The 25,875-nt window shown below is 45.8% G+C and overlaps 2 protein-coding genes across 4 annotated transcripts; both read left to right on the forward strand.

Moving 5' to 3' along the window:
* The first annotated feature begins 217 nt into the window (after positions 1-217).
* Positions 218-2,999, forward strand: Atp5mc1 (ATP synthase membrane subunit c locus 1). 3 transcript variants are annotated; one of them, XM_075990982.1, is made up of 5 exons: positions 218-315; positions 900-946; positions 1,948-2,034; positions 2,327-2,505; positions 2,778-2,999. In XM_075990982.1, exons 2-5 carry the CDS (start codon positions 908-910, stop codon positions 2,890-2,892), a joined length of 420 nt encoding a protein of 139 aa, XP_075847097.1. In that variant the 5' UTR covers positions 218-315; positions 900-907; the 3' UTR covers positions 2,893-2,999. The 3 variants fall into 3 exon arrangements, with proteins under 3 accessions (XP_075847097.1, XP_075847096.1, XP_075847095.1); XM_075990981.1 differs by having other exon boundaries at positions 291-385; XM_075990980.1 differs by lacking the exon at positions 218-315 and adding an exon at positions 323-514.
* Positions 3,000-11,612: 8,613 nt separating this feature from the next.
* On the forward strand, positions 11,613-25,830 carry Ube2z (ubiquitin conjugating enzyme E2 Z). Its single transcript, XM_075990983.1, has 7 exons — positions 11,613-12,044; positions 13,942-14,014; positions 15,861-16,048; positions 18,447-18,558; positions 20,504-20,616; positions 22,168-22,258; positions 23,878-25,830. The coding sequence occupies exons 1-7, from the start codon at positions 11,722-11,724 to the stop codon at positions 24,046-24,048; spliced, it is 1,071 nt and encodes a 356-aa protein (XP_075847098.1). The 5' UTR covers positions 11,613-11,721; the 3' UTR covers positions 24,049-25,830.
* Positions 25,831-25,875: the final 45 nt, after the last annotated feature.

Below are 25,875 nucleotides of genomic sequence, written 5' to 3' on the forward strand. Positions count from 1 at the left end.
ACCTTGGTCGCCATTTTATGTTGAAGGTTGTAGAACCTCCAAGTCTTATCGACTCTATGGTGGAGCATTTCGGAGTTCGACCAATCCTAACACCGATCTCGGAAAAAGAACCCGCCTTTATCCGCAAGGAGGCGGGAATCGCCACGAAGCTCCTGTGGAGAGAGAGGAAGAAGCTGAAAGTGACCAATAAGAAAGAAGGAGTTGATGACGTCAACCAATTGGAACGCGGGAAGATAACGGCCAATGGGAGTGGAGGGACCCCGGGACACGTGGGTGGGGGAGCCGAGCGCTGAGACCAAGGGCTAAAGCTGGGAGGTGAGTCAGTCACCTTGAGCAGCCAGAGTGCCGTGGGCCGAGCAGGGGCTGCAGGGGAGTGGGAGTGCAGGTGACTTGGGGCCGGGAGCCAGGGCTCCGAAAAGCCAGGGCTGGGCCACGTGGAGCAGCATTCGTCTCCAGGGACGGGGAAAGACTGCGGGAGTTTTTAAGCTTTACCAATTAATGTTAATTACCAACGGTAATGAGCGATAAACGGCCGCTGGGGAGAGTAGGGGACAGCTATGTAACATGGGCAGGATCCTGCACGACGTCTGCCAGTTTCTGCCTCCAGCCTTCCCGGGAGACTATTCCTTTTTTGCAACATTTCCCTCTTGGGGCCTGAGCCGCCTCCTTTATTTCCGATCTCAGTTGCTGTTCTTCTGCAGACCCGCTCCGCAGAAAGTGTTTGACCCCGGAATCGGCGCTGTCCTTCTGACCTCTAATGCCCTCCCTAGCTTGGGCACAGGAAAAGAGGGGTCGGGGAAAGCCAGCGGAGGTGGATGGGGACGACTAAAGGTCGCTACGATAAGCAGACAACCAGGCTTTCATAGGAATTATGGTTTTTTTTTCCTCTTTTCTTGCAGATTGAAAAATGCAGACCACCAAGGCACTGCTCGTTACTCCAGTTCTGGTAAGCTGCGGCTCCGGGTTACCCTATAGTGTCGTGTGTGGAATGGGAGCGAGCTTGTGTAATGAATGGAGAAAGAGGAGCTGGCGCCCATGATGGTGATGGCTCTTTGGGGAGGCCATAAGATTTGGTGCAGGTAACCTATCCTTATTCAGGCCTGTAAACTAAGCTTCGTGGCTCTCTGAATGTCCTCAGAGAGACTGCAAATGACCTTTTATTGTAGCCCTGGTTTAGATATGTAGCCAGACAACCGGAAAACAGTTTTTCTAAACCTTGCCTGCATGTTCAGTTCATCTGGAAAGCTTAACACTCCCAGTGTCCAGACTGCACCTTAGACCAATTGCATCAGACTGTGAGAATAGAGGTGGAACTCCAGCTTTTTTTTTTTTTTTAGAACTCCCCAGGTGGTTCCAATGTTCTGCCAAGTTTGACAGTCATTGAACTAAATGATGTGTCAAGAAATCCATTTCACTGGGGTCTCTCCTAAGATGGCTATCCCCAGAGCCAAACCAGGCTTTCTGGCCCACTGCATACAGGCCATGTTGCTGTGAGTGCGTTTTAGTAAATTTCTCCCTTTGGTGCCTTTTGTTATCTCAGTACGCTTCCTATAGCTGACTGGATGTTGGAGTCTTACTCTATTCTAGGAAGTTGGTTAAAGCTGTGCCCTTGGAAATGAACTTTGGTACCTGGTTTGGTTTGGGCTTGGTTCTGAGGATTGCGCCCAGAGCCTTGTGAGTGCTCTCCAGCCTGATTCACGATGTCAAATGGTGCTGGTGCCACTGCTGGCTACTGTAGACTTTCAGGACAATTGTGTCCGCTGCAGACCTACTCAAGAGAAATAAGAACAAGTTAATTGACCTTGAAATTCGATGAACTGGTTTTGACAGACTCTTATCATTATCAATTAGATTTGGTTTTGGTTTTTCTGGTTTTTTTTTTTTATGTATTTTGGGTTTTGGTGTTTGTTTTTGATTTGGATTTGCTATGGCTTTCTGGTTTTACAGATCCGCTCCTGTACCAGGGGTCTAATCAGGCCTGTGTCTGCCTCCCTCTTGAGTAGACCAGAGGCCCCATCTAAACAGGTTAAACAGGTAAGGAAGTAAGGCTCCTCAGGCTCTCCCTAGGCAAGACTGAATGGGTGTTAGGAGAATTGGAGAATCTATGATGCTCTTGTAATTCTAAGACTCAAATAACAGTCATAGATGTGACTTGCCTTGCCTGAAAATAGGGCTGACTTTCACCCTGCAAGCAGGGTATTCTGCCCTTGTCAGGCTCTCACAGCTGTTTCTTAGCTTGGGTGGGTGGGGTGAGAGTGGAGCCAGCCCCCTGTCAGGTGCCTCACTGCCCCCTTGTTCCCTTCCTTCCTCCTTTCCTCTCTTCTAGCCTTCCTGCAGCAGCTCCCCTCTCCAGGTGGCCAGACGGGAATTCCAGACCAGTGTTGTTTCCCGGGACATTGACACAGCTGCCAAGTTTATTGGTGCTGGGGCTGCCACTGTTGGTGTGGCTGGATCCGGGGCTGGCATTGGAACAGTGTTTGGTAGCTTGATTATTGGCTATGCCAGGTAAGTTTGGGGCTGCCCATAGTATTTTTCAGTATAAGTTCCACCCGGTTAGGGCAGAAACATAGCAGGAAGGGGGCCTTTGTGTTGATGTTATTTACCCCCTATTTCTCCAGTGGCCTAAGTCAGAATTGAAGTATGTATCCCACCTGCCACATGTGAACTTGCCAAATTGTTAGTCTCCTTTCCTAGCCGTGTAGGCGAGGCCCTTTTGGGATAGTAGCATCTTCCCCCCTCCCCTCTCCTGGACCCTCACCCTTTCGTGTCCCTGGCAGGAACCCGTCTCTCAAGCAACAGCTCTTCTCCTATGCCATTCTGGGCTTTGCCCTGTCTGAGGCCATGGGGCTCTTCTGTTTGATGGTCGCCTTCCTCATCCTCTTCGCCATGTGAGGCTCCATGGGGTCACCCAGCCGTCCCTGCTGCTTCGACTCCATGCCGGTCCTGGTGCTGGAGTGTGCTGAGCTTTACCATTAAACAACAACGTTTCTCTAACCATATGCCTGTGCCTGTCTTTCTGCTCTGTGGGGCTGGAGGAGCCTTTGGTGGAATGAGAAGTCACACTTGGGTCAGCCTTGGTGATAAGGGTCCGGGTGTCTCTCAGAACAGCTATGAAATAGCCTGGGTAGTCATGGTTGGTACTTTATCCTTTTTAAGTCCCATGTTACTGGCTTTTGTTTTGTTTTAGTTTAGTTTAGTTTTGTTTTGGCGGGGAGGGGGTCTTGTTTTATTTTGTCAAGTTCTTAGGACCTTACTGTGTGGCTCTGGGTGGCCTGGAACTGGAACTTTCTATGTAGACCATGCTAGCTTTGAAATTATGAGATCCACCTGTTTCTACCTTTCCAGTGCTGAGATTAAAGGCAAGTGCCACCACCGCCCAGCAGCAGGTAACATTTTTTTTTTTTTTTTTTTTTTTTTTTTGGTTTTTCGAGACAGGGTTTCTCTGTGGCTTTGGAGCCTGTCCTGGAACTAGCTCTTGTAGACCAGGCTGGTCTCGAACTCACAGAGATCCGCCTGTCTCTGCCTCCCGAGTGCTGGGATTAAAGGCGTGCGCCACCATCGCCCGGCAGCAGGTAACATTTTTGAGGAGCTTAATTTGCAGCAAACTCTACTAAATGTTCAACAGCAATCCTATGAATTGTAGGCATAGCCATTAAACTTGTTCAGTACATGAGGGACCTATGCTTTAGGGAAGCAAAATAATTTGTCCAACACACTGAGCAGGTAAGTGGAATTAGCCTACACTTAAACATGCTACTCATTCTGCCCCCTCCCTCCTAATCTTCATTTCCACACAATTTAAGGTAGCATATTAACGTGTTGAGCTGGTGAGATGACTCTGGGGTAAAGGTTCTTTTTTTGAGGCAAGGTTTCTCTATGTAGCCCTGGCTGTCCTGGAACGCACTCTGAAGACCAGGCTGGCCTCCAACTCAGAGATGTGCCTGCCTCTCTCTGCCTTCCAAGTGCTGAAATTAAAGGGTGTACCACTATACCCACCTGAGTAAAGAAAGGTTCTTGCCACATGCCTATTGACCTGAGTTTGATTCTGGGAATCCATAAAAGATCAAGGTTGGGGTCAGCCACTTTAATTGTATCTAATTCACCGTGAGTTTCATTTTTAACATCAATAACTTCGAAATGTTATTGAATAAACAGAAGACAAGTTTCTTCTTAGAGAATCTATAATCTTTGCATGAGACTGAGGGTACTGTTGGAGGGTGTCACCTAATGAATTGCTTAGCTTCGTGTAGCATCTTCTGTGCCTGGGCCTTCCCTCACCCTCAGTTGGCTAAAATGGCACTGATAACCAGGTAAGATAGTGATTAAACTGCTGCCACCCCCCTGGGGTGTGGTGTGTATAGACACACTGGCATGAGAGTTTTTGTGTGCATGCGGGCACTCAGGCCAGAAAAGGCTGTCAGATCCCCGGCGACAGGAGTTACAGGCAGATGTGGGTAGTGGTTCTGAACCCACTCTGCAAAAACAGTATGCACTCTTAACCATTAAACCAGCTCTCCCATAAGGAACAAGTTATTTTTTTTAAGTATTTATTATGTATACAATATTTCATCTGTGTATATGCCTGCAGGCCAGAAGAGGACACCAGACCCCATTACAGATGGTTGTGAGCCACCATGTGGTTGCTGGGAATTGAACTCAGGATATCGGAAGAGCAACCCATGCTCTTAACTGCTGAGTCATCTCTCCAGCCCAGAACAAGTTATTTTTATAAGTAAAGAATCCAGCCGGGCCATGGTGGCGCACACCTTTAATCCCAGCACTTGGGAGGCAGAGGCAGGCGGATCTCTGTGAGTTCGAGGCCAGCCTGGTCTATAAGAGCTAGTTCCAGGACAGGCTCCAAAACCACAAAGAAACCCTGTCTCGAAAAACCAAAGAAAAAAAAAAAGAAAATGTCAAATGGACTTGGGTTGGAAATGTTGGCTTGCTGCATAACCTTGGGTGAATTACCGAATTCAGCACAGTGATAAGAACAAGTTCTACAGTTTTATTAACCAGCTATGCACCCTTAAGACAGGATTCCCCACCTCTGTGCCTTTTCCTTGGTTTCTTTCTTTTTTTTTTTTTTTTGGATTTTTGAGACAGGGTTTCTCCGTAGCTTTTTTAATCGAGTGCTGGGATTAAAGGCGTGAGTCACCACCACCCGGTGACATTTTCTCCTGTATTTCTTGCCTTTGTTGTGTAGGGACCAGGTAGTTCAGTGGTTGGCTTAGGGTGTTTCTGTTCAGTGGGGCAGTAGGAACATAGCTTACAGCCACTAGATAGCAGAAGCAACAGGCTCTCAAGCTGACTACCATTGACAATGTCCTCTTATTTGGTTTTCCTAAAGAAATTCCCCCAGGGTTACCAACCAGTGCTAAGTCCCAAAACAGACTGGCAGTCTGAAGCCAAAGACAAGGAACAGGACTGAGGTTGGCCTGGCAAAGTGTCACCAAGGGAGCAATAGATGAGCTGGCAGTGCTGTTACAGAATACCATAACTCTTGGGACACGATGCTGGCACCCTTGCCCGGTCACTTGCTTTAGAGGTAATCAAAGAACACTCCCCAGGGAAAGTAGTTGCTTTTTCCTTCCTGTGAAATACCGGGAACCTATTTTTCTTCAAGAGACTGAGAAGGGGGGCTGGAGAGATGGCTCAGTGGTTAAGAGCATTGCCTGCTCTTCCAAAGGTCCTGAGTTCAATTCCCAACAACCACATGGTGGCTCACAACCATCTGTAATGGGGTCTGGTGCCCTCTTCTGGCCTGCAGACATACACACAGACAGAATATTGTATACATGATAAATATTTAAAAAGAAAAAAGACTGAGAAGGATCTTCCCTCCAATCCCAGGCTTTACAGACTCTTGCAACTGACTGAACTTAACAGATCAGCAGGGCTGGGAATCTGGCAGATGGACTCTTGGAGGGGAAAATGCTTTCATATCCACTATAGGCTAGTTAGTATTATAACCTCCACTCTAAGCCTTTTTAGGATCTGTGGCAGAGGAGTTGGTGCATGCATGAGATTATTTTGCTTATTGCAAAATACTTGTAAATGCAATTGATCTTAGGGAGTTTGTGTGAATAAACTGCTCTGAGAAGAGCATAGGAACCACAATCTTGGGAGCTGAGCGTGAGTCTGGCAGTGTGGCTCAGTGGTAGACTGCCTGCCTAGCTAGTGTGTTTGAAACCCTGGGTTCCATTTCCAGCGAGAGGCAGGGAAATCAGGAATGCATGGGCTTAAGAGGCAAGCAGAAATACAGATCTCAGCCCTGTCCCATCCTAGTTAAAATGTTACTATCTCCTCTGGTGACTTCATCTACTGTGGTGATATGTTTATGTACGTGTGTCTGGGTATGTGAGTGTAGGTGCCTGAGTTAGTCAGAAGTGTCATATCCCCTGGAGTTGGACTTTCAAGCCCTTGTGAGCTGCCCAGTGTGAGTGCTGGGAACCAAACATGGGTCCTCTGCAAGAGCAGTTATGCACTCTTAACTGCTGAGTCATCATTCCAGCCCCTGAACCGGAGCTTTTACATGAGTGCTGGAGATCCTAACTCAGGTTCTTGGGCAGCAAGCACTTTCCCAACTGGAGTGTTGTTTATTACATTATTAAACAGCTATTGTGAATGTGTGTGGTGGCTTATGCTAGTAAGCCCAGTACCCCAGGAGGATGCAGACAGTAGAAGTAACAAGCCTTTGCTGTAGCTAGGTTCAAGCCAGCCAGGCTTATGTGACATCATACTTCAAACACCATCAACAGAACTGAATATATTCATGTTGGGGGGAGTGTTTTCAGTTATTAAAACCTTTCAAGTATCTGGTCCAAGCTCTGATTTTTCCTTAGTTCCAGGTTTCTGATCTAGTAGGGAAATGTTCATGTATTCCTGACATCGCACCAAGACAAAACCCTGAGTGCTGGAGGGAAAGGAATGCCTGCCTCCACAGCCCTGGGAAGTGGGAGAAGAATCCTCATGGTGCATCTTTGCAGAAAGTGATCTGAACACATGTCAACCCCTGCTGCCTGAGGATGACACCTGCAAGGTGTTAGCGAGTTGTACTGGCCCAGTGCAGAAGTTGGGGGGATCTAGAGGGGGACACTCGGGAAGCTGGCTCAGCTGTCAGCCAGTCCCACAGGGCATAGAAGTAGTTCCAGAAAGCCTGCACTGCCCTCTAGCCAAGTTCCCTGTGGAAAGGAGCCAGATGTTGCCTTGAAAAAGTCAATGGAGACTGGAAGGAGTTTGCCAGCTTCCTTTCTGATCACGTGTCTCCTCATATCACCCCCACCCCCACTCTCTAAGTGTCCTGAGTCCCTCTGGTGGGTGGTGAGCTGGTCCTTTAGTAGCTGCCATCTTCAGCAGTCCCTCAGGCCTTGACTTGCAGGTTCTTGGTGGAAAGTTTGGCTCAGCACTTTAAAAACAAATACCTAAGGAAGGGGTGGAGAAGAAGTGAAATGCTGGAGATCTATGGCCGGGGGAAGGGCCTGTGGCCGCAAGGCAGGGCCTCCTTCCCATCCTGCTGACCTTTGTGCAGCAACCTAATGGCCCTAGAGCTACAAGGACAGAGGCCCCGGGCTTCTCTGTTCTAGAGGAGGCCCTAGCTAATGGCCAGACGTGAGTAACCAAACCACTGAAATAAAGTAGCAAGTGCTATAATAATAAAGGATGAACAACCAACCATAAGAACCAGAAGAGGGGGTAATTAAAACTAATTCATAATAATAATATGCCTGGAAATGTTACGGCTTGGCAGAGAAAGTGGAATTCATCCGGCTTTAAAAGATGTGTAAGAATAATAAGCGTTTATTATTAGCCCTGGGCAGTCATTGTGTCCATTCATTATCACGTTTTCTGCTTTTAGTATCTTCAGTTATTGTCCAGTTTTACTATGAGGAGCAGAGGTTTGGAGAGGTTAAGTAAGATTTCTTCTGGTAAAGCAAGAAGGAAAGAGTATTTTAAATAGAAAAAATATTATGTAGAAAGGCCTAAAATAGCTGGGCATGGTGGCACGTGCCTTTAGTCCCAGTACCATGGAGGCAGAGATAGGTGGATTGCTGTGAGTTCCAGGCTAAGAGAGCTATATAAAAGGGGGACGAGGTAGAAAGGAGAAGGCGACAAGTCAGGGAGGTGCCAATTATCCTTACAGTGCTTGTCACTTTTAAAAACACTGGTACTGGGCTGGAGAGATGGCTCAGTGGTTAAGAGCATTGCCTGCTCTTCCAAAGGTCCTGAGTTCAATTCCCGGCAACTACATGGTGGCTCACAACCATCTGTAATGAGGTCTGGTGCCCTCTTCTGGCCTGCAGGCATACATGTAGAAAGAATATTGTATACATAATAAATAAATAAATATTAAAAAAAAAACAAAAAAACACTGGTACTGGGCATGGTGGCTCGCGCCTTTAGTCCCTGCACTCTAGAGGCAGAGGCAGGTCTGCATTCAAGGCCAGCCTCGTCTACAGAATGAGTTTCAGGACAGCCGGGGCTACACAGAGAAACCCTGTCTGGAAAAATGAAACAAAAAACCCACTGGTGCAAATATCACTCTCATCCTCAGAAAAACCTCAAGGGGTGGTATCTTCTCCTCCATTGTATAATGCAAAACAAACAAAAAAAAAACAGAACTTTAAAGATGGTGGGATTAAAAAGTAATCTTTGGCCAAGTGTGATGAAGCATGCCTTTAATCCCAATACTTGGAAGGCAGAGGCAAGTAGATTCCTGGTCCGTATAGGCAGTACCAAGACTGCACAGTGAGACCCTGTCTCAAACAAATCACCCTAATCTTTTTGGGAGGTGTGTTAGTGAGAGGGTCTCATAGCCTAGCCTGGCTTCAAAGATATATAGCCAAGGGTGACTTTAAACTCCTTACTCTCCTGCCTCTTCCTCCCAAGTGCTAGGATTACAAGATTGTGATATCATGACTGGCTCTAAAAGTCAAATCTCCTAAACTAGGCAAGCATGGTGATGGATGCCTGTATCCCAGCCTTGGAGGCTGAGGAAAGAGAAAATCCTTTCAGATTTGAGGCCAGCCTGTGTTACAGGGTGAAACCCTGTCTCAAAAACCTTATTTCTTATGTCTGAATCTTAAGGCAATATTCTGGTTATTACCCCATCATTTCCAGATCTTGAACTTGAAAAGTGTTTTAGCCAGACATGGTGGTGCAAGTTTATAACCCTAGCACTCAGAGGGCTGAAGACCAGTAGGAGTTGGAGGCTCATCTCGCTATGTAGGTAGATGGAGGGAGAGAAGAACCATAGTATAAAAGCGAGAACACACAGAGGAATTCCTCCATTCCAAAGGCAGGTTTGGGGCCTCTGTGACTGGAACCAGGTTTGGTTCCCAGCACACACATAGGGTTTCACAATCATCCACAACTCCAGCTACAGGAAATCTAAAAATGCCCTCTTCTGACCTCCATGGGCACCAGGCACACACTTGGTACACAGACATGGATTCAGGCAAAACGCTCATACATGTAAAATAAAATAATGTTTTAATAAAATGTTCTCATTAAAAAGAATCAAGCCCAAACAAAGATACATCAACAAAACATGGAACCACACTAAAATATTTTACTGATTCACCAGGTGGTGGTGGCACACCACTTTAATCCCAGCACTCAGGAGGCAGAGGCAGGTGGGCTCTCTGTGAGTTCAAGGCCAGCCTGGTCTACAAGAGCTAGTTCCAGGACGGACACCAAAGCTACACAGAGAAAGCCTGTCTCGAAAAACAAAAAAAAATTACTGATTTTATTTACTGTTAAGTTCCTAAGATAAATTATACTAAGCCCTATGCTGAATTCACAAATAACAAGACAGAGTCTCAGGTGTGTGCGGTTAGAGGGTGCAGAGGGCAGGGCAACTCATCCCAAAGGACCATAATTAGTAAAATGACAAGGTAATATGTAGGGAGTGTGGGAGTAACGGTGGCACAGAGTGATCTGAACTTGTCTGGAGTCAGATGCAGTGCCGCCACCTGCTCTCAGTGTGATCCCGTGTGTATGCCTGACCTTTGGATGCCTGCTCTCTTCCCGCTTGTCAGAAAAGGCTAATAACAGGCCTCACATCATAGAACTGGTGAAAGGAATAAATAAGATGAAGCAGATAAAAAGTGTGTGGCCCGAAGCACTCGATTAGCAGCTTCAATAAAATGTTAGCTATTTCCAGATCCCCAGGCCATTTGAGAAAATGCACAAATAAAGAAAACAACGGGCTTTTGGGTTTTTAAGAGACAGGGTTTCGCCGAGTAGCCCTGGCTATCTTGGAACTCGCTCTGTAGATAAGGCTGGTCTCAAACTCGCAGAGATCTATCTGCCTGCCTCTGCCTCCCAGTGCTGGCATTAAAGGCATGCACCACCACTGCCTGGCTTGGAACCCAGGCTTTTCATTTGTTGGTTTTTATTTTTTGAGACGGGGTGTCCCTTTGTAGCCCAGGCTGACCTTGAACTCAATTTGTGGGACCAACTATTCTGGAACTCATGACCCTCCTGTCTCCTCAGCTTCCTTAGTGCTGGAATTACAGGCATGTGCCATCCTAGGAACCAGGCTTCTTTGGAGTGTTGGGGAGAGAATATCGGGGAGACCTAATCCAAAGTGAGGCCCTGGGCATTTGTTCTAGAATGAGTATTCATAAATGTACTGAAAATAATATGAGTATTTCACTGGCTGTAGTGGTTTATGCAGGTAATCTCAGCACTGGGGAGGCTGAGGTAGGCAGCTGTATATAGAGACCTTGTCTCAAAACAAACAAAAAATTCATATACTTTGCTGTAGAAATATCAGTATGTTATGAATGTTGCCTCAGTCCAGCTGGAAGGGTTGTCTAAATTCTCAGGCGTGTGGTACCACTGGTTTTCAGGCAATTTTATGAGACCGTATACACACACGTTCTCATATTCGTGTCTGGAGGACGCGGTTTAAGGTCTGTTCCGCTTAGTCATAAAATTAATTTTCTTATTACAAATCTCAGTATAGCTCTAAGAAATTCAGAATTTCAAACCCTTAATTCTAGTATTAGCGGGGAGAAAAAATACTGAGCTTGGAATCAAGCTTGATGTTTGACTCCCTCTACCTAGCTGTCACAATCTCCAGGGCAATGCCTAGCAACAGCTCCTGACCGTAAGCAGGCCCTTCATAAATAAAAACTGAGCAAACAGAAACGAGGTGGTGTTTCATTCGCAGGTTCTCATTCCGTTTTCCCTCTTGGTCCAGCCGCAGGCAGAGGGCAATAGTAGTCCTTGGTGGAAGACAACGAGGCATGATCCATCACAGAACCGTGGAGACGCGAAGGACCCTAACTTAGTCAAGCTTTCCCTTAGAGGCTGGACCTCAGTCCTACCCTAGAAGAGCATCCGATGGTCCCTCCCTTTAAAGTGATAAACTGTGGCTCTCTCCATTTCTCTGAACCTCCTCCGCCCAGATCAACACTTGAACATGAAGCCTTCCACGGAGGTGGGCTGCCAGGGCCTCCGGAGGAGAGCCGAACTAGTGCCAGCCTGGAACGACTAGTCCGCTAGCCCCCGCCCCCAGCCCTGGAGGACCGTGGGTGGACGCTCTGGCAGCACGCCTCTCTCTCGCTGGTCCGGGAGGAGGTGGGCGGAGCCAGCGCCGCCCGGGCTGGGGAAGCGGAGGGTGGGGACACTCTGGCCCGGCTCTCGGTGGTGCGGGAGCAGCGGCCGCTCTGGTCGGCGGACGTGCTGCTGAGCAGTCCCGGAAGCGAAGCAGCGATGGCGGAGAGTCCGACTGAGGAGGCGGCGACGGCGACGGCTGGCGCCGGGGCGGCAGGCCCAGGGGCGAGCGGTGTTGCCGGTGTGGTCGGCGTTAGCGGGAGCGGCGGCGGCTTCGGGCCGCCTTTCCTGCCGGATGTGTGGGCGGCGGCGGCAGCGGCGGGCGGGGCCGGGGGGCCGGGGAGCGGCCTGGCTCCGCTGCCAGGACTCCCGCCCTCGGCCGCTGCCCACGGGGCCGCGCTGCTTAGCCATTGGGACCCCACGCTCAGCTCGGACTGGGACGGCGAGCGAACCGCGCCTCAGTGTCTACTTCGGATCAAGCGGTGAGCCGGGGTTTTTCCTCCCTCAGCCGGGAGCTCCGGGACTCGACCTTCCCCGCCCCCCCCTTCCCCATCGGGGCTCACTCCCGCCTCATGTCTTCCAGGCCCAAACCCTGCGGTCCTTCGCTGACGGGGCTTTAGTGTCCCTCCCTCCCTCTCTCTCCTCAGCACTCAGCCCTGCACGCCCAAACCATCCACGGTGCCCTCGGGCATACCCCGCCCCTTGGCGACCTCCGGCGAGCCTTGCGGCTCGGTTCTGGACGCCCTTTCCCTACCCCCTCCCATTCGCCCGAAACCCGACCCTTTTGCTCTTCGGTAATGTTGGGTCCCGCCCTTCGCGCCTCCTCTCTTCCTTACCCCACCAGCCTACCTAGAGGCTGCCCTCAGGCCCCACCCATAGGTCCCCCCTCATCTCTTCTGGAACCTCGCTTGGGACATACTCTGCCCGCATTCCTTGTTGCAGACTCAAGCCAGCCTTCTTCTTCTTCTTCTTTTTTTTTAAACCTTACCTTTCCTCAAATCCCCACCATATGGTCCTTTCCCCAGGTCTAGATGGCCTTTCTGACTTTCCAGGTCTTCTCTTGAACTCCTTTTTCGGTCTCCCGAAAGCTGCCCCACTCTCACACCTGTTCCGGAAACTCAGAGTTCCTCCCCTCTGCTAGTATCACTTTGGATTGTATTAGCCTATTCAAAAACTTTTTCCCTGTATTTCCCCCCTGGATTGTCTGTCTGATTTACTTTTTGTGAAGCAGATACACTCTGTTCAAATGTAGGAAACAAAAGGCCTATGGCCTTTCCGTGCTTGTTTCTTGGGTGACTGATTTTAGATCGTATCGCTTCATAGATGAATGTGTTTTTGCAAAAGTGCTTACTTAGTGTAATACCTATTGCATGGGAAAGGGTAGCCCTGTTGAACAGCTTCCTGATGACCAGACTTGACTCTCTTCATGCCCTTCATAGGCATTATCCTGAACATTCCAAGTCCCTTCAGGTGTTTGCCCACCTACATATTTTTCAAGTTTCTAGTAAATAAACTACACCGTGCGTTTAAAGGACCTGGCCCAGTGCCTGATACAGAACAGCAACTTCACAGAGATTTCCACCTCTAACTTCAACACAGAGTTTGACCCCATGGCAGTTTGATGCCCCAGTCCTGATACACCTTTGAGTTTGGCACAAACATGTTTTTGGTCTGCTATCCTACCATGTCTCCGGACTTCCTCATAATTGACTTTTCCTTGAGCCAGTTCTCAGCTGATCCATTCTAGTTGATTAGATAATTACCTAGAAATTTCATTTATCCTGGTTACTAAATGTCATCTTCTAGATAGGAAATTGTCATTTCAGAGGGTTCCCTTCTCCCCACCATGAAGAACTCTATTCTGTTAGTTTCCTGGAAACACAGACCATGGTGGACTTACTCCTGCAGTCTCCTTACCAGCAGAGGTCCACCATGTGGCTTTTGGAACAAGTTTAGGAGTAGACTTGATGCCTTCCCAATTACTTTTTTTTTTTTAAGTCTCTGTGCTTGGTTGTAGTGCCTGGGAATCTGGGAAGTGGATGGGAAGTAAATGAGCTTCCATGTAGGAAGAAGTGAGAGGGATGTGGCTTTTCCAGGATGACATCTGTTTCTGATCCCATTGGGATGTTGGCTTATTTTTTTCTTTTCAGTGCCCCCCACCTCCAAGGAAACAATGCCCCTTTGATAATAATTTGCTCTCTGCCCGCCTGACGAGTATTCAGATGAGGTTTCTCAGCCAACAAGACAGTGCAAACATTTGTGGTACCAAGCACCAATTTCTCGAAACCCCTGGGCTCACTGAAGTGATAATAGCTGTCCTGCTCCAGGGTTTTTCCCTTTTCTCTCCTCATTCCTCCAACTTCTCTTGATGTTATACAGGGATATCATGTCCATTTATAAGGAGCCTCCTCCAGGAATGTTCGTTGTACCTGATACTGTTGACATGACTAAGGTATGTATCTTGATGGGGTGGGGGCAGGGGAATTATTGGAAAATTAGACTCATAAAGTTGAAAGAGCCTAAAACATTATTTAGCTTTCCTCTTGTAATAGTGATGAAATCAAAACCCCAAGAAAGTAAGTGGCTTGTCCAAAGTTGCACAGTGAGAAGTGGAGCAGAATCTTGAGTGGGTCTGTTGTTAGGGTACACACAGGTATTGTTAGGCTTGGAAAATCCTCAGATTGACAAGATGTGCCTCTTGTTCCAGGCCACTCTTTCCCTCTCAAATGCTCCACCCTAGGTGATAAATTATGGTCACCCTATCCATTGTACCCCCAAGCTCTTGTTCCATCTTAGCATCTTGATTTTTACTATGGTACTGCAAGTCAGGTGCAGGGAAAGCTGGGGATGTGGTCATCTTGGTTTGTGATAAAGGATCCTTTTCTAGATACTAGATTTAGAGTATCTCCCTCTCCCAGAGACCTGTCCTCTCTTATCCTCTACACAGAATGATCTACATAATGATCATATTTCTCTGGCATATGTACCTAGGCTTCTCTATCATTGAATGTTCTCAGGAGTGAATTTGGACATATGCTGTTTTTGGGAAGAAATCAGATTTCCTAAATCTAGTGTTTTAAGCAGTAACTAATGAGTTCAGATTTCCTAAAGTAAAAACTCAGCTTTTGTATTCTAATATACTTTTTTATTTTAAATAGACTTTTTTTTAAATTGATTCCCCCCACCTCCTTTTTTTTTTTTGTTTTCACATGGTTAGAAATGTTTTTTCCTGGGACATGGTGTCTCCAGTCAAATGCTAGAGTAATATGCCAATACTTAAGGCCTTAGACTTGATGCCAGTTGACTTTACTATTTCCAGAGTTTGCAGACTAAAATATAGCCTACTGTGTTGCCAGGACAAGGTAGGATTATAGATTGAGGCATGGGAATGCAAGGTCCTTTCCCCTTTGGCTGTTATTCTGAGCATACTTAAGTTGTTAGAAGCCTTTGAAAAAGAGGTAGAATTGAGCCAACTGAGGTTTGCTTCTCTTCTTGAAGGGAGATTATGTCCAATAATTACAACTTGTGGAGGAAGAGAACTTAATGTTATGTTTTAAGGATTGGTGATATATATATATATATTTTTTTTTTTACAGCTGTGTTGGGGGGTTTTGGGGGATGGTTTGTTTTCTTTTAATGTACTCCTGAGTTTACTCATTTTTCTTTGTATCTCTGACATGGAAGTGGTAGTTTAGATCCTCTGGAGGCAAGAAGCAGATACCTACCTATGCATCCATTGTAGTCGTCATTTCTGCACTGTTATTGGTGCTGGTGCTGTAACCTCCAATCCTTTTCTTCCATTCATCTTACTTCCCCTTCCTATCATACAAACATAGAGTAGAATTGTGTCATAAGCATGGTTAACCTTTGCAAATCCAAACATCCTAGTAAAAATATGTATTAATTCCTTAAACATAAGAAAATGCTATTTTACATGTTTAGGTTCCATTTGTTGTCCATACACCAATCAGCGAGGTCTGATGGGGGAAAAACAAAAACAAAACCCCAACCTTTAAGGTAATATGGACAAGGGTCATTTTTCACCTTGGGCTTTAACTTTTGAATATAACTCCAAGTGTGAGGTATGATGCTGTCCCACTATAGTGAGATTCACTTAATTTGAAGACCCACTTATGGGAGTGAGCCTCCAGGCAGTTCATTCTGTGTGGTGAGGACTTGGAATATGAACACCAGGCAATGCATGTTCCTGGTGTGGGTAGCAGGTGGAAGCCAGGAGGGGCTGTGGTGGGGCATCACCTCACAATTTTGAGATTTTGAGATGGGGTTTTATTTTACAGATTCATGCATTGATCACAGGCCCATTTGACACTCCTTATGAAGGGGGTTTCTTCCTGTTCGTCTTTCGGTGTCCACCCGACTACCCCATCCACCCACCTCGGGTCAAACTGATGACAACGGGCAATAACACAGTGAGGTTTAACCCCAACTTCTACCGCAATGGGAAAGTCTGCTTGAGTATTCTAGGGTAAGAGGAGATTTCTAAGTGGCCAAGTTGTTATTAGCAAATAATCACTTTAGAGCAGCCATCATCAACTGTACCTCAACTGAACCCACAGCATAAAAGTGGTCAACTCTTTAGTTCTCAGGATGGTTCCTGACTGGTGTCATTCTAGATGGAAAGGAAGGAGTAAGATCAAATTATTATATATAAGGAATGTCTTAGGAAGTGGTCTACAAGTGTGGTGTCTGAGCTGCCACAGCAGTATCTGCAGACTTGAAAGTCCCATTCTATGAGATGTACCAGAAATTTTGGAGCATGCCAGTGGTCTGCTTTTGGGGCTATGCGAGTGATTATGCTGTACACTCCTTTGAGAACTAATCCCTTAGAACATTAGGGTCTCACTTTTTTCCATAAGGCTCGAGAATGACTCTAGGACTGTTGTATTCATGTAGGGGGTGTCTGATTGGAGTCTCCGAATGGGTGCCTTTGGAGGCGGTGGTGCTAATAATGTTTATGATAAAATAATAATTGAATTTAAAAAATCCGAGTTTGGATTATAGCAGTTATGAAACAGGTATCAAGTACACTCCCTGGATGCTACTGGGATGTTGCTTTGTGGAATTTTTACTCATTTTGTGTCAGCTGCTTTTGTGAGTTTAAAATTCAGAATGAAGAATGTCTTGTAGCATGTTTTAGATTGTTCTTTTGTGATCCAGAGTTCCTTGAGATGGAGAATAAATACGGATTGGATGTTAAGAAAGTCACCTAAACTGGTGATCCTGTTTGTTTCTTCCATCTAGCACATTTCTAGGTTTGTGTGAGAAAGGCAGCTAAAACATACTAGAGATATGGTTCGTATTTTTCTAGAATTCTCAAATCTAAGGCTATGATATACTATAGTCTATACTGTTGATAGATGACAGTTGGAAGTCCCTTTGAAGGAGAGTGCCCATAATAAGTCTTTCATCTTATTAGGCTACACAAGTGTCTCTGCTGGTGGAATTGGGTGTATGTGTGTGTCCCTTGGTAATATGACAGCTGAGTCTTGGGGTTGATGTGAAATTTGTTCCTGAAAGCGTCAGTGAGCTAACATGAAGCCATTTTGGATACTTAAGAGCCATAGAAAGAGCGGGCAAAGAGTGGTGGTGGAAGAAGTTTGTTGCATGGAAAAGACCCATCCAGAAATAGAAAACTTACAGTTAAGAATCATGGAGTAGAAAAATTCTTAATATTTTTAGTTGGCTACATTAGCTTTATTGGCTTACTTCCTTCTCTTCATACCTAGAAAGAATCATTGAGCTGACTGGCTGCTGAAAGAAATGAAATGAGAGCTGACCGTGTTGACTTGAATTCCTGTCCATGTACAGTGGGAAGTAGAAGGCAAAGTTGCTAGGGAACTGCTGGGAGAGAGCAACCTGTGAAGTTACTGTTCCACACCCCTGACTCAGGCCTTCCTCGAGTGTAGAAGAGAAAAGGCAGTGCTCAGTTAAATAAGCTAGTCTTGGCTCAGGTTGTGTTCCGCTTCTCTCTCTCATGGCATCTTGTTTATTAATTGATCTAAAATAAATATCTACAATGCATGGAAGGGCTGATCTCTGTTAAGGCCAAGGCCAGTATGGCCTATGTGCCAAGTTCTAGAACAGTTAGAACATTAGTGAGACCCTACCTCCAAAAAAAAAAAAAAACCACTGATGTCCAACTGACCCACTTCTTTAATGTCTGATGTGGATGTGGTTTATTTAGGAGTGGTGTATTGCATACCTGTAATCCCTGGAATTGAGACAGAGACGGGAGAGTTGCTTTTAAGTTGGAGAATAGCCAGGGCTATTCCAAGACCCAGTCTAAAAAAAAGATTGTGTGGGGTATTTTCCCTGGTGTTCAACTTGTTCTCCACATTGTGAAAATGTACCTACCACCTTCCTTTCTATGTTAACAGAGTTGTGTATCTTCAGAGATTTATCCTGCTTGGCTTGTTATAGAGCAGAGTCCTTGACCATGAACTTCATCGTGTAGCCTTATAGACAACAGCTTTAGCCACCTTTGTGCCTCTGATTAGCTGTTTTTCCTCCACCAACTCTGTCACCACCAATAAATAAATAAGCATTTTGAAGTCACAGGTTAACATTTAGACAACCTTTAGAGTTATTTTTATTAACTTTGATCCTTGTTTTGGTAGGGTAATCTTTCTTGGCTACTGTTTCTCTTCTAGCTCAAAGAAAGTCTTTTCAGAGTTGTCTTGCTTGCTCTCTGTTTCCTTCTGTTCTCAGTTGATAGAAGGATATAGGCCTTTGACTGTTCTGGTAAATGAGAGTAAGACAGAAGCTGGGAATTTCCCAAGTGTTAATAGTGAAAGAGAAACTTCCGGTGAGTCCCTGGCTGTTCTCTGCATCACCCTCTTCCTGTCCCTCTGCTGTATTTGCAGTACATGGACTGGCCCTGCCTGGAGCCCAGCCCAGAGCATCTCTTCTGTGCTCATCTCCATCCAGTCCCTGATGACTGAAAATCCCTACCACAACGAGCCAGGCTTTGAACAGGTAAGGACTCTTACTCTGTGTGCTGAGGCCTGCAATATCAGAGACTATAGGTGCTCTGAGCTGCCTCTTGAAAGTCTTTCTCTTTTTATACTAGGATAGCCCCACATAACGCCAGTGTAGGAAAGAAAGGGAACTGACATGGATGCTGTTTATTTGTGAGAATTACAGTAACAGCTGGGCATGGTAAAGCATGCCTTTGATCCTAATACGAGGGTTGCAGAAGCAGGTAGATTTCTGAAGTGAAAGTAAGCAAGGTCTATGTAGTGATTTCTAGGCCAGGTAAGATTGAATAGTGACACCCTGACTTAAAAAAAAAAAAAAAGAAGCCCAGCGTGGTGGTACACGCCTTTAATCAAGTGTGTGTTATGTGGTGTACATGCATGCACATACGTACATGGCATGGAAGCCAAAAGAGGGTCACCTGAAGCTGAAGTTGCAAGAGATTGTGAGTTGCTAGATATGATTGCTGGAATCCAGACTCTGGCCCTCTGGAAGAGCAGCAAGTGCTCTTAACTAGCCTCATAGACTAGATTTCCTTGCTCCAGTCTTTCCCAATACTGAGAATCACAAATCACAGACCTGTGTCTTTCTCTAGCTGTCTATTATTTTGGAGATAGAAAGTGTACTATATTATTTGTATAGTTAAAGGTGCTAGTCTTGGGTCAGGTGATGGTGGTGCATGCCTTTGATCCCTGTACTCAGGAGGCACAGGCAGGTGAATCTCTGATTTCAAGGCCAGCCTGGTCTACCAAACAAGTTCCAGGACAGCCAGGAATGTTACACAGAGAAACCCCGTCTTAATAAACAAAAAGTGGCAGGGGGGCTAGTCATTAGTAAAGGCAAGAATATCCTAATTAGCTGGGCGGTGGTGGTGCACGCCTTTAATCCCAGCACTCGGGAGGCAGAGGCAGGCGGATCTCTGTGAGTTCGAGACCAGCCTGGTCTACAGAGCTAGTTCCAGGACAGGCTCCAAAGCCACAGAGAAACCCTGTCTCGAAAAACCAAAAAAAAAAAAAAAAAAAAAAAGAATATCCTAATTAGCATTGCCAAAAAAAAAAAGTCATAGGAAATGCACATTTACCAAAGGTAATGCTGTGCTATTCCTATATATGTGTATTGTTTAATGTTTATGCTAACTATGAGGTAAATATTGTCCTAATTTTCAAGTAGGCGATAAAGGATTTTATTTTGTTTGTTTTTCAGATGATCTCATTTAGTCCTTATTATGTGTGTATTATGCACATGCATGTTTGGGGTAGAACCCTATGGCCAAGTGCTGTATAACTTATTTACATATGTCTAGCCCCCAATTTTTGCCTTTTTTTTTTCTTTTCTTTTTCTGAAACAAGGTTTCTCTTGTGTAGCTTTGAAGCCTGTCCTGGAACTAGTTCTTGTAGACCAGGCTGGCCTCGAACTCACAGAGATCCGCCAGCCTCTGCTTCTTGAATGCTGGGATTAAAATTGCACCACCTGGTGGATCTGTGTGCCTCTGCCTCCCAAGTGCTGGGATTAAAGGTGTGCACCACCACCACCCGGCAATTTTTGACTTCTTTTTTTGTTTGAAAAGTTAAAAGGTTCTTTCTTTGATAACTTACAGTAGATAGTGGTGGTGGGGTGGAGCCCTACAGACATGAAAAGGAATTAACCAGAAGCCTTCAGTATTGTTCTCCATTTCATCCTTACTTAATAGGTCTTTCATTGAGGTAATCTAATGGATCTGGTTTACTGGTTACAGTCATTTGACCTATAATAGAATGGCTGTTTTTATAGAGAGAGAGGCCAAGGATCCGAGGTTTAGTTGTTTGTTTTGGACCTACAATGGATAAGGTGTTCTTGGACCGTGTGTGTGTTTATTTGGGTCATGTACCCTGTACTAATCCTGAGTATCTTTGTACTAACTTTTCTCCTTGACTAAATGGGTACTATGGTATTTTTCAAATTATAGGAAAGACATCCAGGAGACAGCAAAAACTATAATGAATGTATCCGGCATGAGACCATCAGAGTTGCAGTCTGTGACATGATGGAAGGAAAGTGCCCCTGCCCTGAACCCTTACGGTATGTGCCACTAAGTGTCCATCCATTTTAGAGAGTCATTTTGTACCTGTGAGGACCTTTGCATCAGAGTCCGTTGTTAGTAGAAAGAGGGAGGATTTATTAATTTATTCATCCATTTGTTTATTTATTTATTTATTTTGGTGGCGGGGGGGGGGTGTTCAAGACAGGGTTTCTCTGGGTTTCTCTGTGAGTTCGAGACCTGCCTGGTCTACGGGAGCTAGTTCCAGGACAGGCTCCAAAGCTACAAAGAAACCCTGTCTCAAAAAACCAAAAAAAAAAAAATAGTATGGGCCAGGCAATGGTGGCCTATGCCTTTAATCCCAGTACTTGGGAGGCAGAGGCAGGCAAATCTCTGTGATCTCTGTGAGTTCAAGGCCAGCTGGGTCTACAGCTACAGAGAAACCTTGTCTCAAAAAACAAAAAAAAAAAAAAAAGAGAGAGAGAGTGGGAGTGAGTGTGGAGTATGATGGGGAAGGTAGTGCATATCTTCAGAGAGCCTCTGATTTGATGAAGGGGTGGAGAGAACCCAATGAGAGTAAACTCCATTAAAACCAATTTCAATGCCAGGATGGTGCATCCCTGTAATCCCAGCACTTGGGAGGCAGAGGCTGACAGATCTCTGTGAGTTCGAGGCCAGTGTGGTCTTCAGAGTGAGTTCCAAAACAGTCAAGGCTACACTGAGAAATGTGTCTCAAAAACAAAACAAAACATTTTTTTCTGAGTGCTAAAACTAGGTGAACTTACAACAAAGTCAGTTTAAATTTCCTAAGAGGGAGGAAGGTTGTATGTATGTATGTATGTAATGAGAGACAGAGAGAGAGAGATATGTGTGCGTGCGCAAGAACTCTTGGATACCAGAAGTCAGATCCCCTGGAACTAAAGTTACAGACAGTTATAAGCTGCTATGTGTGTGCTGGGACATGAACCCAGATCCTCTGGAAGAATATCAGTGCTCTTTTTTTTTTTTTTTTAAATTTTAATTTTAATTATGTACATGTATTTTTTTTTTTTTTTTTGGTTTTTCGAGACAGGGTTTCTCTGTAGCTTTGGTGCCTGTCCTGGAACTAGCTCTTGTAGACCAGGCTGGCCTCGAACTCCCAGAGATCCACCTGCCTCTGCCTCCCGAGTGCTGGGATTAAAGGCGTGTGCCACCACCGCCCGGCTGTATGTTTTTTTTTGCCCATGGATAAGCACAGGCTAGAAGAGGGTGTCAGATACACTTGAGTAGAGTTCAAGCAATATGAGCCACCTGACGTGGGTGCTGGGAAACCAACTCGGCTCTTCTGCAAGAGTAGTCTCTTAACTGCAGAGACATGTGCAATTTGGCATTAAGATTAGGAAGTGACTGGGCAGTGGTGGCACATATCTTTAATCCGAGCACTCAGGAGGCAGAGGCATGTACATCTTTGTGAGTTTGAGACAGTTCCAGGATAGTCGGGAATACTCAGAGAAACCCTGTCTCAAAAGGAAAAACAAAAACAAAAAACCCTAAGATTAAGAAGTGACTGGGACTTGTGCCTCATGTTTCTGACTTGTCTGTTCAATTCCCAGGGGAGTGATGGAGAAATCCTTCCTGGAGTATTATGATTTCTATGAGGTGGCCTGCAAAGATCGCCTGCATCTTCAAGGCCAGACCATGCAGGTACTATAGTATTTTCTTGCTAATTCTCGAAGCCCCACACAGAACCTGAAGAATCCTCCAGGTTCCATCCGCATCTCATAAAATGTTACAGCCAAAGAATCCTTTGTCATTTGAGGAGCTGAAGCCAGCAAAAAAAGACTGCTTTGCTTAAGAAAGTGTGTGGAGATGATTTCTAGACATGGCATAGTCATACTCAGTCAAGTTGGAACAATCTGTTCTGGAACATACATTACAACCTTTCTTTAGTCCTTTCAGCTCTTCCAAGAACATACAGACTGCTGAGAACCTCAAATATTATAGAGAATCACTGTTGGAATTCTGACCCTGACCCTAAGGACTCATGGGGAACACTGTTGTAGGGTAGCCTTAGGTGTGTAGTGTCATGTTGATTCCTGCTCTAAAGGTGGTAATAAGTTCTCTGCTTGTACTGGGGAAATGTGTGCTGGCTTCATATAAGAATAGGCTCTGGGGCTGGAGAGATGGTTTAGAGGTTAAGAGCACTGATTGCTCTTCCAGAGGCCCTGAGTTCAATTCCCAGCAACCACATGGTGGTTCACAACCATCTATAATGAGATCTAGTGCCCTCTTCTGGTGTGAAGGCAGAAAACTGTATACATAATAAAGAAATCTTAAAAAGAAAAAGTAGGAGACATTAGAGGAAGCCTGCCCAAGTCTGTTCTCCATGAAGAGATTTCGTCACTGGTACCTTTTAGCAATTACCAATGTTGAGATTGTGAAGAAGTGTTCAGTGAGGTATGGGTGAGAGGAGCAGTTTCTGGGGAGATGGCGTGGGGGAAATGTTGCCAAGGATGAAGGAACATTTGAAGAACTGATAGTCCCAGAGTAAAGCTAAAATCCTGCCTTGAAGACTATAACCCTCATGAGTGAAAAAGGTGGACCATTGATACAGTGACCATTACTGGCACCCACTGATAGCTGCTCCTAAGACTAATGTTCAGTTGAGGTTGTAGTTGGTTGAGGATTTAGTTCATTGGTAATACACTTGCATAGAATGTACGGGACTTAGAGAATGAATCTTTATAACCACAAAAGGTAAACATGGAAGAAGTTTTTGTTTTGTTTTTTTGTAAAGAATTTTTTTATGATGGATTTAACTTTATTTTATGTGCAATAGTGTGAGGGTGTCAGATTGCCCTGGAACTGGATTTACAATCACTTATAAGCACTGACTATCCCTCCAGAGGACTAGTAACTCCAGTTCTAGGGGATTGGAATCCATCTTCTGAACTCCATGGGTACTGCACATATGTGCTCTACAGACACAGACATGCAGACATTCAGGCTATGCACTCGTATACATAAAATAAAAATAAATAAGATCTCAAAACAAATTTATTTATTTATTTTTTTCCAAAACAAATTTAAAAAGAAAACACAGACCCACCTTCTTCCAGTCTTCCTTGATACCTCATAGAATTTCCCCCATATCCTCTATTGGCTTACTTTTAAAAAGAGTGCAGACATGTTTTAGTGTGAGCCCAAGCTAGACCTGTTTGGGGCAGTAATACACTTTCCTGTGGACCCTGTGCTGCACTGTGCATCCTCTGCCCCTGTGCAATAGACGTGAATCTTGCATCCCCTTGTCTTTTCCTCCACAGGACCCTTTTGGAGAGAAGCGGGGCCACTTTGACTACCAGTCCCTCTTGATGCGTCTGGGACTGATTCGGCAGAAAGTGCTGGAGAGGCTCCATAATGAGAATGCTGAAATGGACTCTGATAGCAGCTCATCTGGGACAGAGACAGACCTTCATGGGAGCCTGAGGGTCTAGACCCTGCTCCCCTGCCCCTCCCCCAACTCGAAAGTCCCAGCAGAGCCCCTCCCCTCACCCCAGGGACGGAGAGGCACTGTGCATCTCCCTTCAAAAGTGTCGGCTTCCCGGCATCCCGCAAGATGGCAAGAAGCAAGCAAACTCAATTCCAGGGTTGGGGGTGGGGCTGTTCCCAATCTGACCTCCTTGGTGCTGGAGCACCTGGGGCTATAGTCAATCCTGGATCAGGGCCAGGGCACTTTTGCAAGAGGACCTAGAATGGTGGCCTCTGGCAAAGCTAAACAACCAACACACCTCTCTGCAGGGCCAGCTAATTAGGGACAGGAGAAGACAGAAAATGAGAACCCAAGAGGGAGCATGCCCAAGTGGTTTATAGGGATAGCTGGGAGTTTGGGTGGGGTGCTGTCTGTGACACTTAAGCAGTCTGGTTGGTTATCTGTTTGTCTTCAGTCTTGAAGCAGGGCTTCCCAACACCCTTTTCCTCCCTTCTCCCATTATTTTCCATGGTCCAGCATAACTTTGTTTTTCCTAATTTATAGTCACTGTTCTAGACAGACCAAAGAGAAGAACAGTGGTGGGGTCTGGGCTGCTGATCAGTAAGCTTTACCTAGCACCTGAGCACCTTTCTCCCTCGCACCATTTCCTCAGCATTTTAGGTTACAGGTGGAAGGTAAGTCCCACTGGGACGGAGCCCAGGTTGCTGTTAAGCCTGCACAGGTGTCAGAGGAAGCTGCTTACTGTGTTCCCACAATCACTGATTTGAAAGGTTCCCAGCACAGGCAGCTGCAGCAAGTATGGGATTTGAGCCACTACATAAAATAGTCTCTTACAGATTTTCCTGAATACTAGTCAAGGAGGGTGGTTTTCTTGGGGTAGAACACGGGGAGACTTGATACTAGACCCTATTTTGTTCAGCTGTTCTTTTGTATTTTCATCCCAGTCTGTAGTTCTGTCCTCCCTTCAGACACCCCCCCATCCCCTGGGGCTTTGTGAGCATGGAGAGCCAATGGCAAGGAGGTTGTGGTGGGGACTGGAGACTCCTCCCTTTATCTCTCCCCTGTTACTGGCTCTGCTCCTTTTTTGAATTTAGCTACAGTGATCCTTCAGCTGGTTGAGTCAGAAAAACATGTTTTCAGTGGCTTGGGATCAGAGGAATCCATCCTTCCCAGTTTGATACAGTTCACACTTTTCAGGTTTGCTGTTCTGACTCCTAGTAGGTAGTTAGTGATCCATGTGGTACAGGCCTCCTGCACTATCCAGCCCCGAGGAATGCAGAGAACTACCTGCCCTGCCCGCTGCTATAAAGGTCTCTGCCTTGTGGATCATGGGACTCCCTAGAAGATACAGGGAGAAGATAGGGCACAAAGAGGGACCTCTTGGGAGGGCAGAAAGAAAACTGGACAGGGACAGTTCACTTGGGGAGCAGAAGTTTGTTTAGGCTACCTGGAGGCTGGGTCTGATGTGCAGACTTGAAAAGAGACCCTGCTTCCAATTTCCCTCTTCCATTCCCAGAGCTAGTCCAGGGCCGAGAAGAATGACTTTGGTCTGTGGGTCCAGTGTTGTCTGTCATCCATTTAAGTGTTCCCACTTTGAAGTGACAATCTTCTCCTTGGCCCTGCCATGGGGCAGAGCATGGCTGGCATAGCAGCCTGACTTTGATGCCCTAATCTTAAGTTGAGGAAATATATGCACAGGAGTCAAAGAAATGTCTTTATATCTGACTGTACATAAATGAAGTTTTCTTTTTTCCTTTTTGGTGCAATAAAGTTTGTTTTGGCAGAAGGAGGAAGCACCTATGGGTGTGGGAGGGTTTGTGTAAAAACATGA

This window comes from Microtus pennsylvanicus, chromosome 11 (genome assembly GCF_037038515.1).
Source record: "Microtus pennsylvanicus isolate mMicPen1 chromosome 11, mMicPen1.hap1, whole genome shotgun sequence".
Lineage (NCBI taxonomy): Eukaryota > Metazoa > Chordata > Mammalia > Rodentia > Cricetidae > Microtus > Microtus pennsylvanicus.